We start from the raw sequence: 18,624 nt of genomic DNA, 5'->3' as shown, positions 1-18,624 counted from the left end.
CCCCCCCATCAGACTGACCTCGGTACCCTCTGCTCATTGCTCCTTGCCATGACCATACGCTCTCTTTCACTGGTTACTCTACCACACCCACCCACACAACCCCAACGCCACACATCCATACCCACTCTATTCACCACACTGGTTTTTAGAGAAAGGCACGAGGATAACAGAGAAGACGTAGAAGATGCTCCGCTAGGACATCTGCTAAGAATCAGAGAAACCAACTCCTTAGAAAAGCCCAGAGTTTGGTCTGTACAACCTCAGGTAGTGAGCTTCTCTTTGCATCTTCCTCCACTGTCAAGATCACAACAGGAGATAAGAAAGGAGAAAGCATTAAAGCTTCCTGTCTAGAGAGCCACTACACTTACTCCTAGGATTTCTTGACCAAAAAGAGAAGGCAAGTTTCCAAAGTGAAACCATTAGAAGTTCCATCTTTGGTGGTGAACTCCTGCCTAACTGACCCTCCTACAAATAACTGTAACTCTGCACAAATTACTAAAAAATCACTACCTGAAGGTTCGAGTACAGAGAAAGCATTCCTTTAAAAAGAAAAAGGAATCTTTTCTAGCATATGTGGAGTCCTCCTTGTATGGAGCTCTGTTTCCTTAAATTACACGAAGGACTTGCAGTACCTTCACTAGTTTCTCCTTACCACCTTAGGGTAATGGCTCTTGTGTGAATCATTATCTGTTATTGCTTATCACCGTAGTCACAGGTGTTGGTCATTCGGTATTTGTATGATGGATTTTATTTCAGCATTTCCCTGTAACCTGTGAAATTTATTCTCATTTCCAATTTTTTAAGTAAGCAAATGGACAGAGATATTAACTGGTAAAAGTCAAACTGGTCACCCAGGGTGGGTTGAAGCTCTTGAGTGCTGCTCCCTCGCTGAACCCTGTGATTGAGCATGCTCTGCCCTGCCACCTGCCCCAGGTTGCCTCCTACACCCCTGTAATGGTTTGATTCACAAGGTTTTCAGCTTCCTTGAATGTCCTCCATTGCTATTTAAACTTTTCTGTTTTCTTCTCCAAAGGAATCGGTTTAGGCTCGAAATTCAGTTTTTCCTGGGACTGATCAGAAGTTAGTGACTACCTGGATTGGATACTGCTTTTTGTCAGGTGACAATATTTTAAAAACTTAAATTCTGTATTTTTTGTGGATTTAAATGTGATAATTATTCATCATGTACCCTTTATGCCTATATGCTTTTTAAATAACCTTGCAAATGCATGTTTTTCTCGGCAGTTTTATTGAGATATAATTCACACACCATACAATTCACCCATTTGAAATGTACAATTCAATGGCTTTTAGTATATTCACAAAGTTGTGCATTCATCACCACAATCAATTATAGAATATTTTCATTACTTCAAAAAGAAACTCCATCAGCCCCAACCCCCTCCTATCCCCTGGCCCTAGGTAACCACTAATCTACTTTCTGTCTCTATGAATTTGCCTATTTTGGACATTTCATATAAATGGAATCATACACTGTCTGGTCCTTTGTGACTGGCTTCTTTCACTTACTACAATGTTTTCAAGGTTTATTTGTTGTAGCATGGGTTAGTACATCATTTATTTTCATTGCCCAATAATATTCCATAGTATGGATATACTACATTTTATTTATGCATTCACCAATTGATGGATATTTGGATTGTTTACACTTTTGGCTATTATGAATAATGCTGCTGTGAACATTTGTGTGGACATTTGTCTTCATTTCTCTTAGGTATATACCTAGGAGTGAAATTGCTGGATCATATGGTAACTCTATGTTTAAACATTTGAGGAACTGTTCTCTGAAGTGCCTGGACCATTTCGCATTTCCACGAGCAGTGTATGAGGGATCCAATTTCTCCACATCCTTATTTATTTATTTATTTATGAGGAAGATCAGCCCTGAGCTAACATCCATGCTAATCCTCCTCTTTTTGCTGAGGAAGACCGGCTCTGAGCTAACATCTATTGCCAATCTTCCTCCTTTTTTTTTTCCCCCCAAAGCCCCAGTAGATAGTTGTATGTCATAGCTGCACATCCTTCTAGTTGCTGTATGTGGGACGCGGCCTCAGCATGGCCGGAGAAGCGGTGCATCGGTGCGTTCCCGGATCCGAACCTGGGCCGCCAGTAGCGGAGCGCGCGCACTTAAGCGCTAAGCCAGCGGGCTGGCCCCAATTTCTCCACATCCTTGATGATCGTTATTATTATCTGTCTTTTTGATTATAGCCATCCTAGTGGGTGTGAGGTAGTATTTTATTGTGGTTTGGATTTGCATTTCTATGATGACTAATGATGCTGAGTATCTTTTCATGTGCTTATTGGCCATTTCTACATCATCTTTGGAGAAGTCGTGATTCAATTACTTTGCCCATTTTTTAAATTATTTGTCTTTTTTATTATTCTAAGGCATTATTTTAATTTATTTTATTTTTTTCCCCCCAAAGCCCCAATAGATAGTTGTATGTCATAGTTGCACATCCTTCTAGTTGCTGTATGTGGGACGCGGCCTCAGCATGGCCGGACAAGCAGTGCGTTGGTGTGCACCCGGGATCCGAATCCGGGCTGCCAGCAGCGGAGCGCACACACACAACTGCTAAGCCATGGGGCCGGCCCTAAGGCATTATTTTAAAATAATTTTTTTTAACGAGACCTATGGTTAGTGATCATGACTCTAGGCATATAGTAGTGGTAAAATAAATATTTATTGAATGAAGGCATATGAAACAATATATTTTCTAGGGCTGTTTGTAGTGTCTGGTGGATTGTTGATCTTTCTTCCTCTTTTCTTAGGAGGCCATTTTGCAGCCCTCAAGTTTTTGTAGAATGCTGTAAACACTTGTCACAGTTGTTTTTCAAGAAACAGAGTTGCAACTTCTTCCTCCTAACAGAACTTTTAGAGTTGCATTCAATGCCTAACATTGCAGAAGCAGAAAGGGCAAGTGATTCTGGAAATGGTGAGCACAGATCTGAGAGAAAGTCTCCTGAAGAGAATCTACAAAGTGCTGTACAGTCTTTCTGCACTCGGGCTTCGGGAGCACCCTTGGGTCCCAAAGGAGATGGTCATTACCCGTGGAGCTGTCCAGTGACCCATACTCGGGAGAAAATTTATGCCATTTGTTCAGACTATGCCTTTCTCAACCAGGCAACCTCAATCTATAAAACTCCAAATCCAACCCATTCTTCCTGCCTCCCTGATGGTACCTCTTTATCTGCTGGAAACAGTTCATCAGTATACTCTGGCATCCCAACCAGTACATCAGACATCATCTACAATGAAGAAAATAGCCTGGAAAACTTATCCAATAGCCTAGGCAAGCTACCTCTTGCATGGGAAATTGATAAATCTGAATTTGATGGCGTGACCACAAATATGAAACACAAATCAGGTAAGGAGGGAGGCATGAAATACTATTTTACATGTGAAAATAATAAGAAAACAAACGATATATCTTGTTTAAATTTGCCATTAAACACATTTTCCTTTTATAATACTGAACAATGTTGTCTGTCATTGTGGTTAAAAAAATAACCTTGGACAAAGGACGTTTAGTTCATTAATGGGTTGCCACTGGAAATTTCAGACATAACCTTTGCATTTTGAGAGTTTTGACAAATCTAAGAATGCTGTAAAATACTAGTATTACAGATAAGTACATGGTAGCTTAGAAAAGGTTAATGACATGGCTAGAATAACAACTATTTCGTAGTTTGGCAGGAACATGAATTCATATTTCCTGATTAAACCTCTAGTTTTCTTTTCCACTGTATAACATGGTGGGTTTTTTGTTCTTGTTAAAATGTCTTGAGCACTGAGCAGGGCCTCCAGATACCACTGAGTAGGTTGTGTACTGCACAACTTAAGACGGTGTTGTTCACCTATGGTGCACAGCCTTCACAATTGCAATGTGGTGGTCCTGTGGCAGATACTAATGCTTTTCACTTCTTTGTTTTGAACTCACAGTAATACAGGAATTTTATGTGGTAGGTACTCTTATCCCCATTTTATAGATTAAAAAAATTGAAGCTTGGGGCCGCACTGGTGGCGTAGTGGTTAAGTTCTCGCGCTCCGCTTTGTTGGCCTCGGCTTGGCAGGTTTGGATCCCGGATGCAGACGTACACACTGCCTATCAAACCATGCTGTGGCAGGCGTCCCACATATAAAGTGGAGAAAGATGGGCATGGATGTTAGCCCAGGGCCAATCTTCCTCAGCAAAAAAAAAAAATGGAGGCTTGCAGGGGATAAATTGCTTATGCAGAGCTGCACAGCTAGTAAGACGTAGAACTAGGCTTTGTATTTTACTTCGAGGCTTCTTTGATCATTTTGTAAAATCTCCATACTCTTGTCCATTTGCAAAATCAACTTGTTTCACAGAACGTTATGTAAATTTGCAATTTTCAGGAGTGTCAGGGGAATTTTCATTCTGTGTGTATATTTATGTGATTGGTCTATAAAGTTTTTTGTAATGTCTTTTTCAGGTGTTGGAATTAGGGCTATGCAGGTCTCCTAAGGGAAGTTGGGAAGTGTTTTCTCCTCGTGTTTTCTGAGGGGTTTTCAGAGGGGTATTAAAAAATCTCTATGATTATGGTGCTATCTCAATTCCCATTAATTCTGTAAAATTTTAGTTTGTCCATTTCATCTAAGCTGTCAAGTTTGTTGGCATGAAGTTGTTTCTAAGTCCCTTGTACCCTCTAATGCCTATGGGGTTTTTAGTGATAACTCTTTCGTTCCTGATGCCGGTAATGTAGGTTCTTTTTTCTTTTTTCTTTTTTTAATCTAGCAAGGAATTTATCAGTGTTGTTCAACTTTTCAAATAACCAGATTTTAGCTTTGTTAGTTATATCAATTGTTTGTTTTCTATTTCATTGATTTCTGCTCTTTATTATATCCCTCCACCTGCTTACTTTGAGTTTGATGTTAATATAGGTACTCCAGCTTTCTTCTGACCAGTGTTTGTAGGGTCTATCTTTTTTCCATCAATTTATTTTCAACCTGTGTTTTTTATATTTAAAGTGCATCTCTTAAAGACAGTTGTTAGTCTGTTCAATGAATTGTTTATTTCAGATGTTATTTATTTTAGTTCTAGAATTTACATTTTTAAAATAGTTTCTGTTTTTTATCTTCGATTTGCTACTTTTTCATTCATTATCTATCTTATAAAGCATAGTTATAATACTCAGTTTAAAATCCTTATCTCCCAATTTTAAGATCTGGGTCATCTCCGAGTTGGTCTTATCTTTTTTCTTGAGAATGTGTCACATTTTTCAGTTTCCTCACATGTTCAATACTTTTGGATTGTATCTTAGATATTGGAAATATTATGTTATGGTGATTTTGGAGTCTAGTATATTCCTCTAAAGAGTGTTTTGTTTTAATTTTAGCAGCAATTAATTTGGTTGGACTAAAATCGCACATTCTGCCTCTTGAGGATATCTCAATCTCAGTTCAATTCTTTTAGCCTGAGCTGTGCTGTTTGGGGTCTGCTCTGTGCATGCACGGTCCAGGAGTCAGCTCAAGATTTCCTCCAAATTTGTACACAGAATTTGGGCCTCCCAAATTCTCTGGCTCTTGTCTTTCTGGGCTCCCCCGCACCTCACTTTTCAGTGACAGTGATTGTCCTGAACTCTGTCCTGTGGTTCTTTAGGTCAAAAAGATGGTGGATTTTGTACTTTTATTTGCTATCCGCATACCTCTCTCTGAAAGCCAGTGTGGTAAATAGAAGTGTGTGTATATCTATATATGTAATTTTGGTGTTGGGGCTGTATGCGTGTGTTGTGGGTAGGGTGACGAATGAAAGGAGTATAGCAGTGACACGGGGCAGGGGGCAAAGGTTCCTGGTGTTGACGTGATGGGGAGATAGCAGTGTTCAGGCAGGCTCTCTTCTGTTCCCTCTCAAACTCCGCTTCCACTTCCAAAGAGCTTCCTTCTCATATTGAGTGCAAGTTTGCCTGTGGGACCAGCTCTCTGCGTGGCAGTGTGGGGATGTTATAAAGGATGCTTATTTGGAACATAGATGCTTATTTATCCTAGGGGCTCAGGGTAGTAAGCTAGAAGAGAACAGAGGGCAGGCTCTTGTATACCACAGAGGAAAGTATGAGGGTACACACCACTCTGAGGGCCACTGAGGTCACAGATTACCATGCTTCATTAGCCTCTAAAATTTTAAGTGGCTGAGAAGACTACATAGGGAATCAAGTCATTATTGGGCAGTGAAGACATCTCAAGACATGTTGGAAAGTAATTTTTCCATCTCCTCACTCTCTGAGATTTATTTTATTAGTAAAAGAAATTTCTTGGAATGAGATTTCGCTCATATTTGCCAGTGGTTGTTCAGCTCTGTGAGAAATTTTGTGTTCTCTGTGAAGACTTAGGAAGAATAACTAGAAGGAAGGGGAAAAAAACTTGTTTCTGGATACTATAGTGTTCATGATTATGACATTTTACAAAAATTAGAGAAATTCCCTGTGTAACAATGGTTTCTGAGTTCCAGCTGGTTGTGGGTGCCAAATGGTTTCATTAACAAGCATCCTGAATGAATAAAATGGATCCCTTTCCGTGTTTGTTTTCTTGGCATATATCTATATAATCTATGTTTTATAACTTATGAATAACTCATAAAAATGAAATATTAGCTTTTATTTACAGATTTTATTATTACATTTAAAATATAATATGTGTGAAAGATACAAAAGTATTTGAGCATAACTCTGAAATGTTAATAGTATTTCAGTGAAATGAAGCTTGGATGTTATTAATATTTTAATTGATGTAATTTTTTTGACTGGGTAATCCATTAGCATGGTTCAGAAATAAAAAGTGTAAAAACTAAACAGTGTAAAGTCTCACTCTCACTTTTGTCTCTCTTTTGTTGTCCCCCCACAGGTAACCATTGTTATTTGTCTTATGGGTCTTTGGGAGAATGTGTGTGTTTGTTGTGGGTGTATGTGTATATACGTACATACATACACACACACAGAAAGGAGACTTTGTTTTCCATTCCAGTCCCTGGTGCTAAAATTGCATTTTAATAGTGTAAATGTGTGCATCATTCTTAATCCATTTTGTGGTCTCTGTAGGCCTAGGGATATTTTTAAACATCACATCATCGTATTATTGGATCTACTGCCTTTACTTTCTTAACAGAATTACATTAGTGTGGTTTTATTGTTTTATAGAAAGGATTCATTTTCTGGAAAGTGGTCTAGTTAAATATTTTACTGTTGGTAATTTTATTTTCTAGGTGTGGCTAAAGATTTTTGTGATTGATTCTTTTACTAGCTAAGTGACTAGCTCAGGAACTGGAATATAAGAACCTGATAGGACATAACATTCATGGTTGTTTAAATTTTTATTCTCTCTCTCTCTCTCTTTAAGATAGAGGAGTATTCTTGAAGATACATTTACTTCTTCAATATGTTTGCAAATATCATTTTTAGAACTAGTGGAAATTACTGTTTAATTTTGTTACATAATTGTATTGCATGGCAGTTTACTTCATCTTAGGCATTTTGCTATTTTATACTCTTATATTCTAGGCAATGTAAAGAAACAAATTTGCAAGAAAAAAACTTCAGATAAAAAAGGAAGACATCAAAGGGAGTGGCCTCAGTATTCTTCTCTTGAAGATATTAAACAGCGGAAAGTATTAGACCTCAGACGATGGTAATCTCTAAAAATTGACCTTTTTTTTACTTAGCCACAATACCATTGTCATGCCTAATAAAGTTAATACTGTTTCCTTAGAATCTAATTCTCAGGCTAAATTCAGATTTCCCAGAGTTTTCTGGAAATATCTTCACACTTGGTTGTTCGAAGTGGGACCCACCATGAACCACACATTGTATTTGCTTGTTGTAGCCCATAAATCTCTCTTAATCTAGAATAGTCTCCACCCTACTCTTCCCTTTTTTTCCCCCAAATTCTAGGATATTGACTTATTGAAAGACTTGGCCAGATATCTTGTGGAATGTCTTACCTTCTGGATCTGATTTTTTTCCTATTAGTTGTCTAAATTACTCATATAACCTCAGTATTTCCTGTAAACTGGAAGTTGGATATAAAGATTTGATTAGAGTCACATTTTGGACAAGAATACTGCCCAAGTGATGCTGTGTCCTCCATACTGCATCATGTCAGGAGGTAAATAGTGTCTAGTCATCCAGTATTAGAGATTCTAAACGTGATTACTGGATTAGGGTGGTGACAGCCTTAGCCTACATTGTCATTTTTTTCCCCCTCTACAGCCATCAAGTAATCTGTAGGGTGACAGTGGCATCAGGCTAATATCCAGGTTCCCATTGACTTTTCATGTAGTGGTTTTAGCTAAACCCATTGACAATCTCTGCCTGAATCCTTGCTGTGAAATGGTGATATTTCAAAATTCTAGCATTTCTTCTGCCTTTATTAGCTGGCATTCTTCTAATAAGGAGAGCTTTCACTTACTAACTGGGGCTATTTGGTTACCTTAAAATACAGTTCCTATTCTAAAGAAAAAAAGGTTTAATTCATGATGCTTTTAAATATTACTAATCTCTGGTTTTTAAAATTCTTTTGTGTGAAGTTTTAGAAATATTAGATTTTTATCACTTAATAAATATTGGACCCTTTACTGTCTGACAGTTACTCTGAGAATACTGAGATACACAAAACATGGTCTTCGTTCTCACAAGGTTTAAAATCTGAGAAGAAAAGACTAAGCATAAAAATATAAAGTATCTCAGGCCATTTGTCAGGTGATGTGTATGAATAAACAACCAACATGAGAGGAGGTAATGATCACCAAAAGGCTTCACTGAGGAGCTGGGTCTTAAGAGAGAAAATCTGAGGGGATGGTCTAAAGGTCTTTGAAAAGATGGTAGGAAGTGTCTGGCATGTTGGTAACGAAGAGTACACCAGCTTGTCTGGAGAGAGGCTCAGAGAAGCTAAGAAACCTGCCCAACATCACATGGCAAATAAGTAGATCTTGTATTGATACTGGAGAGAGCCAGACTCCCAAGTCCATGCTCTTTCTTTATAATACATGTCATGATCCATTTCCTGGACATCAGGCTAAGGACTTAGATTTTTCTTTTCCAGGGTAGAGATGAGGCACTGATGATTTCTTAAGAAAAGGGTCTTTTACAAAGATAAATTGGTAGTTAGTATGTAGGGTATATTGGAGAAACTAGAATCAAAAACATTAATTTTAGTTTCTTTGGAGTAAGGCTTTGCCCATTTTTTGCTTTTAAATCTTAGACTTAAGGTTTTTTTTTTTTTTAACAAGAAATATGAGAAATTATATTTTAATAGTATAACATGTGAGGCCATAAAGGCTTGGCTGAGGAAGGATAGATGAAGAAATACCCTGAGGGGAAAGACCACCAGAATGACAAGCTTATTTCCCACTGAGAATATTACAAGATCAAGGTTGGAATGGAAAGACCCGCAGAAGACAGTAGAATATCAGTAAAAGTTTTAAGCCTGTCATGAACAAGATCAGTAAACAAGTTTGGATTGATGAAGAAGTATGAAAAATCTTAGGGGTGCCTAGGGTTGATCCCAAGGATTTGTGAAGTGTTTGAGATGGAAGGGGGAGATTTAAATATGACAGAGTAAGGTCTTTTTACTCTCCTCCTTCCCTCAAACCCATTACAACAATAACCAACAACAAGATGAAAAACAGGCAAAAACTCCATCTTCCCTGAAACAAAGAAATAGCAACATCCCCAAACCACAGGCTCTGAAGCACACTTATCAAATCCTGTGTACTTTGGACCAGCAGAGAGAAGACCCTAAGAGCTGCACAGACCACTGCTGGCCTCAAACGATGCAGGTTTCCTTAAAGTTCACGTGATGGTCCTGAAACCATTCAGTGACCCTTTGGTTAGATGTGAACAGTCACATCAGTGGAGAAGTATCTGCGTTCTTCATGGAGATCCAGTTCAGCACTCAAGGAATGAAGAGAGGTTTGCAGAAGGAGACATCGTGCTGATTGTCACTTTATTATCTTACCCCTAACTTCCAGCTGATGACACTGCCTCTAGTGAATTGCTGGGAAGGTGGTGATTGCAGAAGTGGAATACAGGCCACACTCTTCCTGATTTCAAAATATATTATGAAGCTGCAATAATCAAAATAGTGTGGTATAGGCATAAAGACAGACACATAGACCAATGGAACAGAATAGAAAGCCCAGATGTAAACCCTCATGTAAATGGGCAAATAATCTTCAGCAAGGGTGCCAAGATCACAGAATGGGGAAAGGACAGTCTCTTCAGCAAATGGTGCTGGGAAAAAGTGGATATCCACATGCTAAAGAACAAAGTTGACCTTCACTTTACACCGTACACAAAAATCAACTCAGAATGGATTAAAGACATAAGCGTAAGACCTAAAACTATAAAACTCCTAGAAGAAAACATAGGGGAAATTCTTCATGATATTGGATTTGGCAATGATTTCTGGAATATGATACCACAAACAGAGGTAACAAAAGGAAAAATAGACAAATGGGACTATACCAAACTTAACTTTTGTGCATCAATGGAAACAATCAACAAAGTGAAAAGGCAACCTATGGAATGGGAGAAAATATTTGCAGATCATATATCTGATAAGGGGTTAATATCCAGAATACATAAAGAACTCCTACAACTGAAGTTACAGATAAACATATATGCAATGCAACTAGTTTACATTGAAATTTTAGTAGTTGGTATCTAAATTTATTTATCAATTTTTTTTCATTCCTTCAAGTGAAGGTCAACTTCCATTGGTTTGGATAACATTCACTTTAACTAGTAGTTAGTCATACTTAGCCATCTTTATTAAAATGGATGATTTATTGTTACGCATTTATGATATTTATGATAAAAATATTTTAAGTCAATAAAGATTTTACATTGGCTTAAATGATCAAAGTTTCATTAAGTTAACACTTTTAGTTACCATGAGTATTATATTTCTATTTTGCATATTTTGTGTTCATTTAAGCAAAGAAAAGTCTTTTGTTTTCTCAGGTACTGCATAAGCCGACCACAATATAAGACTTCTTGTGGTATCTCCTCATTAATTTCTTGTTGGAATTTCTTATATAGCACAATGGGAGCTGGAAGGTATGTTAATTTCTTGGTATTCCTAAACCCCAAATTCAAAAGTTATTTGGTGTTGCTTTGGAAGATTTTTTTTTTTTTTTTTGTGAGGAAGATCAGCCCTGAGCTAACATCTGCCAATCCTCCTCTTTTTGCTGAGGAAGACTGGCCCTGGGCTAACATCCATGCCCATCTTCCTCCACTTTATATGGGACGCAGCCACAGCATGGCTTGACAAGCGGTGCATTGGTGTGCGCCCGGGGTCCGAACCCCGGGCCCCCGAAGCAGAGCGCGCATACTTAACCGCTACGCCACCGGTCTGGCCCTTATAATGGAAGATTTTTAAGAATAGATTTTTCATAAATTGAGAAAAAGCTTCTGTATTTTGTTATAAGCCTTTTAGCTAAAAATATATACATGTATTATTTTTCGATAAAATAAAAATTAAAAATATTACTAAAATTGTTTGCCAGTCAGACATATGAACATTCAGACAGGTTATATTTGCATATGATTGGAATTGTAAAATGAAAGGCGATGTTTCTTTTGTAGTCTTCCACCTATTACCCAAGAAGAAGCTTTACATATTTTGGGCTTTCAACCCCCGTTTGAAGATATTAGGTTTGGCCCTTTCACTGGAAATACAACACTTATGAGGTACGAAGCCCTTGCTTAGAGGCAATACCTTATTTTTAGTTCTGCAAAATACTAATACTGTGGATATGTGTTGGTAGTAAACCATGTATCCAGCGCTGGGCCCCAACCTCTAGTAGATATGCCAAACTTGGGCTCTGTCTGAATTTCCCTGGAACTGGAATAGTGCCCTCTTTGTTATGGAACTGTTGCTATGAGCAAATCTTCTTGTTATTTTTCAGATGGTTTAGACAAATTAATGACCATTTCCATGTAAAAGGATGCTCATACGTTCTATATAAGCCTCATGGGAAGAATAAAACAGCTGGAGAAACTGGTAGGTAAACATATAGAAGATTTACACACACGTCTGTGAGCACATACACCCATATATGCTTTAGGATCCATCTCAAAGATTGGCTGTTTTGATTCGTAGGACATTATGTAAACCCTAACACAGTCTGTTACTTTTATATCTCTTTGTCCAAGGAGGAAATCATAGTAGTAATCTGTATGGCACTTTTCAATAAACAGTTTAATATTTTTAGCTCTTCTCATCTTTGCATGTAGAACTTTTGGAACTTTAAGGTATGTCATAAATACTACTTTCATACGTTGTTTGTATGGTTTGGGCCCACGGGGTGTATGTGTTTGTGTGTGCATGCTGGCAAAACTCTTTCAGGAAGCAGCATGGAATTTGCAGTTCCTCCTCCTAAAAAGGAATACAAGGATTTTAGAATATTTGGTATTGGACTTGCATAATAACATATAACAACAGGACAATGGACTGTGAAAGTGACAAAGTTCTATTGAAGAACAGTCTTGGTTGATCTTAAGGATTGTTTTAGTTATGTGCTAATTAAATAATTTGCATTATTTGACAACTTCCTTTTTTTAAATTGTACAATAATCTTTTGACTTTATAAATTAGAAAACGGTAATACAGTATTGAAGACAAAATTATTTTGACACCTGTTAAAATAAGACTTTACTCAAGACTATTGTAATAGGGATATTGCAATAGGGAGAGAGATTGGGCTCAACCCTGAATACAACAAAGGCAGCTGGGAATTTAGAGCTAGCTAGCAAAGTGAGGAGTCAATGGATGGAAAATTACTAAGAGGAGGCATCAAGGGTAGAGAGATTCTTGCTAAAATGGTCTAACAGGATTCTTATGACAGGCAGGCCAAGGGCTTAAATGTCAAGGGTGGGGCATGAGGAACTTGATCAGATATCAAGGGTGGGTGAGTCTCTCTAAACTGACAGCAGGATTCTTGCTAAAACTGGACTTGGCAAGGATGGACACAGAAGCGCAAGTTTGAGGCCTAGTTGAGTAGAGGGCTCAGAGGAGCCTAAGTAAAGTTTGGTCAAGGAGAAAGGGTATATGGTTTACACAAGGTCAAGGATTGAATATAGAGTAGGATATATTTCTGTTGACCTATATTAGGTATATCAAGTTGGTTAGGAGTCAGGCAAACTTGGAGGTCACGTGCTAGTTTCTACACACACTGGTTTTGTGACCTTGAACAGGGCACTTAGATACTTACTGAGCCCAGTGTAGACTTTTGTCTTTCCTTATTTGTACCCACACCATAAGGTCACTGTGAGGATAAAAAGAGACATATTTGTAGTAGACCTAGTCCCTTGTTTGACACAGAGGACTCAATAAATGTTAGCTTTTATTATAACTGATTGAATTCTGTGCATCTGCAGGGGGCCTGTCCCTTTGGAAAGGGTAGCTTTAAATGGTATATTAGTATTTTTTTCTGTTTCTAGTGAGACTGTCAATGCACTTCTCTCAGTAATTGATCAGGCAATTAAAAACTAAGAAAGGATATACTTTCCAGGTTGCTAAATTTTTTCTTCAGCTGTGTTTAGTTTGCTTTTTGTATTGTCCATTGAGTTTGAGTTTTCCAAAACATTCAATCATGTTTTTCATTCCATAAATATCTAGTTCTTTTTCAAATCTGTTTTAAAGTCTCTTGTTCTTTACTCATATTTTCAAACTTTAATACATTAAAACTTTTTTTTTCTATATTTAATCTAATATCTGAAATTTGTGTGCATCTGATTCTACTGTCTCTTATTTCTTTTGGATTTCATTTGAGGTGCCTTGTTTCCTATGTGTTTAATTTTTTTAAGAACTTTAATGTGTTTAATTGGATCTATTTCTGTGGCAAGGCTTTGAGGCTTGGATTGAATTTAGGAATATTAAGAATCTTCAGAGAAGATCTGCATTTAATTTTGCCTGTTTCCTGGAGAACTGGGATAATTTTTATTTAAATTCTCTAATTGAGGATTTCTTGACCACACAGGTAGCAAAATTTGTACTGGTTTATAATTATGAATTCTTAGGGAATATTTTTTCCTCCTCTATTAATCCAAAATTCACACAGGCAGATCTCCTTGGTCCCCATTCTGTGTGGTCAATTTGTTTCTTGTTTCCCTTGACACTGAAGGTATGTAGCTTCATAGTATCCAAGCTTTGTATGGGTTCTCCTCTTAGACTCTTGTAGAGGTGGCAAAATTTTACCTCTACCCATCTTAGGTTTTCAGCTGGGCCCTTTAACAAAAAGATAGATTAACAAGAAAAAAACAAACAGCTTATTAACATGTGCAGTGCACATCAGGCAGGAGAAATCTCAAGGAAAAGTAATTCAGTGCGGTGGCTTAGAATTTTGGCCTAAAAAGCATCTTCAACAAAGAACAATAACTTTGTAGATAAATAACAGGACAAAGGAAAGCAGTTTCAGGCTTCCAAGGCGGGCAAACTGTGGGAGTGAGTTTTGTCGATGTCTCTGTTGCCATCTCTGGGCAAAGAGTTTGCCTCCAGTAAAAGGAGGATTTATATCCCACCATTGGCAGAAAAGAGAGGGATCGACAGAGCTTTTCCTGCATTTGCTGCTTAATTGCCTTTAGCTCAAATAATTTTGGGTATTTTGGGCGACATATTCTCGTTTCCTTTCCTCTCCATCCTGGACAACCCCAGGCTAATTTCCTACATACTTCCTGCAGCCATCAAAGTGGAATTTTAAATTTTCTAGGGTTTAGCAGAAACCCTCAGAACAAAAGCCATTTTTAAAGCTCACTTATTTCACAGAATCCCTCTTTCATTCCTTTTTTAATCTCTGGAAGTTCTTCAGTTATGTATTTTAAGAGATCTTTTTATATTCAATCCAGTCTTTTTGTTATGTCATTGGCAGTGTTATTTAGTGTATCTGATTCATCATACTGCCTGAGGAAGTACATGTATAATTTTAAAAACTTTATATTTTATGTAATTATGTTTATTTTCACATTTATGTTCCATTGTATGAAATAGTCCTAAACTTAGAATTCTTTAGATAACAATATACTATTAATATTAACAAAAGCATATTTCTGTGATTATATTATGATCAATGTCTATTTCCTCAAACCAGATTTATTCCTAGATATACATAGTAGTAACTAAACCAAGCACATTTTAACTAGCAGTAGTACTGGTTATGGATATCTAGAGAGCCTAGACTTCCATAAAGTTTGTAATTTAGATTATTGGCTTGACTTTAATTTTGATCTATTAATTATTCCTGCTTTAATATTGAATGTTTTCTACAATTTTGGGTTCTTAAGATCTTTGGTCTATTTTTTAAAATCAGCATTGATAATCAAGCAGGGAGCAGTTTTGGTATCCCTGGTGATCCCTAAGGTACTTTTTACTAATATTTAATAATACCTGTCTGATAGCTAGGTGACACATTTCCTAAGAATGTATATATTTTTTATTTTATGAAAGACATATAACTTATTTCTTCAAATTAAAGGAAAATAGTATTAGTTATGTTGGTCTCAGATTTATCATCATTGCCAGGTCTGTACTTTAGTTTACGGTGATGCCAGCTTATAATAACAGTCCATAAAACAAGATGCTTCTCATTGCCATTTTCATATCACATATCACATTTACCACTCTCATCTTGCTCATATGATATTAACTTTTGAGGATAATTTCACTCAAATGTAAAGGCATTTTTGACATATTTTACTATACATTTCTATGTCTCTTTTTTTTCATTAATTTTGTAGTAGTAACAGCCACCCTTTAGTGGGAGCTTAATGTGTGTAGGCACTGTGCCGACTTACCTGCTTTAATTCTATAACAATCTTGTAAAAAATTTTTTATTCCCCTTTATTGATGAGGAAATTGAGACATGGAGAGGTTCAGTAAACCGAGCAGAGTTACACAGCTAGTAAGTGGTGAATTCAAGTGTCAAACCAAGTCTGTCTGATTTCAGATCTCAAACCTAACCATTTGCTATTCTCCTGGTCCTGGTGTTGGCTTCTTTCAACAGTCCTATTGCATTTTAAAGCTGTTATACGGTTAATATTTTTTATAATTAACATACATCATTTTCAGCGACAAAATCATATACTGATAGAAACATTACTAAACTATTTTTTTTCCAAATGCTCTCTCTCTTCTTAGCACAAGGTTTTTGTTTGTTTGTTTTTTAGGTTGTTACATTTTTTTCTTGTTTTAAAAGTATCTCCCAGGATGACTTTATTGGCGTCAATCTTATTGGAATGTCATTATCATCAAGTCAGTGGGTTTGGGACACTTGACTTTTTGTGAAAGAAAATGCATAATTTGGCTCTATCTTTTATAAGACCTTTGTTTTATGATAAGACCTTTATGTTTATTTTCACAAGATAAGTGGAACATTTTTCTGGTCTAAAAGATTTTCATAGTCATTCTCCAGTTTATTATGAAGTATGTATAATAATGATTCTATTCATTAAACGTCTTATAAAATTTATACTGATTGGGGCTGGCCCCGTGGCGTAGCGGTTGGGTGTGCACACTCCACTGCTGGTGGCCTGGGTTTGGATCCCGGGCGCGCACCGATGCACCGCTTGTCAGGCCATGCTGTGGTGGCGTCCCATATAAAAAAAAGTGGAGGAAGATGGGCACGGATGTTAGCCTAGGGCCAGTCTTCCTCAGCAAAAAGAGGAGGATTGGCATGGATGTTAGCTCAGGGCTGATCTTCTCACAAAAAAACAAAAAAAAATTTATACCGATGGCATTTTGTACCCTGTAAACTGAATACATAGCAGTTGACTGGAAGCAACTGAATGAGTAAGGGTGTCATGGCATACATAGTAATTAACACTGTGAGCCAGCACCACCATCGTGGAACTCCTGTCCTTCTCTTGGGACAGCACATGTGTGACATGTGACTTTTTGTGGCATCCATGCTCAATCCACAGAATGACAGTAATAAAGCTTAATTTCTTTTTAAAATATGACAATAAACGTAAGTAAATGTTCTAATATTTTGTTCCACTCCCCAAGAGGTCATCTTGTATAACCACTTGGATATGTCCACACTGAAAATCATTAACCTAGAGCAGTGGTCTGCAACCCTTTTCTATAAATAATCAATGAAATGATCAGTGGAGAAAATGTCACACGTGTGTTGGATACAATGGAAAGCTACTATAAAACAGTTCTCAGGCTTGTGTCCCAAGACTGCATTATGATTAGGGCCCTGGCAGGCACCAGCCCAAGACTTACAGTTCCTTTTACTTGCTTATCTTATTGCCTACCAATCATAAGAGGATTTCATCAGAGAAGCTCATGGTTTTTTGTTATATTAATATCAGCAGCATCTAGATAGAGTGGCGGGATCTATGCAGAGAAGGGTGAGTGAAATGAAAGGAAATTAGGGGAACCATGAAGACCCAGAGAAATTATAACATGAAAGAAAACATGATATCAAAGAAACTCTTGAGTACAGAGGAAACATCAGCTATATAAATTTAATCAAATTCTCAAAGTAAGAACATGTAATTATGTATTAATGGGATGTAATAAAATACTAAAAGGGCTCTGAAGAGAGTTGATTTAGGAACACTATTCTGGAATTTAAAAAAATTTTTGTCCAAATGTCCTGAACAACTTTAAGATTTTATACCATAATTTTATTAGAAATTCTCATTTGCGGATCTTTTGAAGATCTGTACTTTATTTATTTCCCATAGTCTAGTACCTCCTGAGTTCTTCATGACTTTTTTTTTTCCCTGTGAGGAAGATCAGTCCTAGAGCTAACATCTGTTGCCAATCATCGTCTTTTTTCTGCGGAAGACTGGCCCTGGGCTAACATCCGTGCCCATCTTCCTCTACTTTATATGTGGGACAGTGGTGTGTAGGTCTGTGCCTAGGATCTGAACCTGCGAACCCTGGGCGACCGAAGCGGAGCACACAAACTTCACTACGCCACCAGAATGGCCCCCTTCATGACTTTTTTAACTTAATGATTTGATGTGTAGGTTAACTAGTCCCCTAATAATCTAGGATGTGTGGCACTGGGCCCTATTGACTTTTTTATCTGTATGTTTAAACTTCCTCCAACATACATCAGATCTTTTTCATTTGAGGAATGGAATAAACTACCTATTTCTCTCCCACTCCCTTTTTTTTTGGTGGGGGGAGAGGGGTGGTTGCTGCAATTTCTTCAAATAAATTTTAATATATTTTCCCAGGTATATTTCTGTGTTTATTTTCCCTATTACAATACTTGACTCCTTACTGTTTCCTTTTCTGTGTGTATTTCCTGAAGGATAATTGATCTGCCACCCCCTTGGAATTTTCTTGTCTTCCTCTTCAGTGATCAGTGGTCCTGCGCAAGGCCTGCTTTATCACTGAAGCTTTGCCTGCCGCGTTGGGCACGGATTCCTCTTACTTCCTATAGTGCTATTTGCATCTGTTGTTTGGCCTTTGGCATATGCTACCTTATATACGTTGCATCTTTGTAATGTGCCTGTCCATCTCCTTGACTATACGGACTGCTCTTAGTAGCGCTTTGATTCCATATATGGTGCCCCAGGACCTCACACGTTACCCCAGAACTTCTGATTGTATTCAGAGGGAGGAGGCAT

At 37.4% G+C, this 18,624-nt stretch overlaps 1 protein-coding gene across 10 annotated transcripts in view; it reads left to right on the top strand.

The window, feature by feature from the left end:
• Nucleotides 1–18,624, top strand: part of BIVM (basic, immunoglobulin-like variable motif containing) — a 33,060-nt gene that overhangs the window by 4,486 nt on the left and 9,950 nt on the right. For 9 of the 10 annotated variants that reach the window (XR_015553375.1, XM_014781864.2, XM_014781863.2 and 6 more), the window contains exons 2-7: nt 1,034–1,118; nt 2,794–3,389; nt 7,537–7,663; nt 10,999–11,094; nt 11,623–11,727; nt 11,946–12,040. Coding sequence is in view for 9 of the 10 variants with exons in the window: in XM_014781864.2 (XP_014637350.1) it covers nt 2,912–3,389; nt 7,537–7,663; nt 10,999–11,094; nt 11,623–11,727; nt 11,946–12,040 (901 nt within the window). In the remaining variant the exon portion in view is untranslated. The remainder of the gene's footprint in view (nt 1–1,033; nt 1,119–2,793; nt 3,390–7,536; nt 7,664–10,998; nt 11,095–11,622; nt 11,728–11,945; nt 12,041–18,624) is intronic. The other variant, XM_087435872.1, reaches the window with a different exon arrangement.

This window comes from Ceratotherium simum, chromosome 10 (genome assembly GCF_057802395.1).
Source record: "Ceratotherium simum simum isolate JZ-2026a chromosome 10, ASM5780239v1, whole genome shotgun sequence".
Taxonomy (NCBI): Eukaryota; Metazoa; Chordata; class Mammalia; order Perissodactyla; family Rhinocerotidae; genus Ceratotherium; species Ceratotherium simum.
Note: the sequence above shows the minus strand (reverse complement) of the source record. Positions and strands in the feature narration are given on the sequence as shown.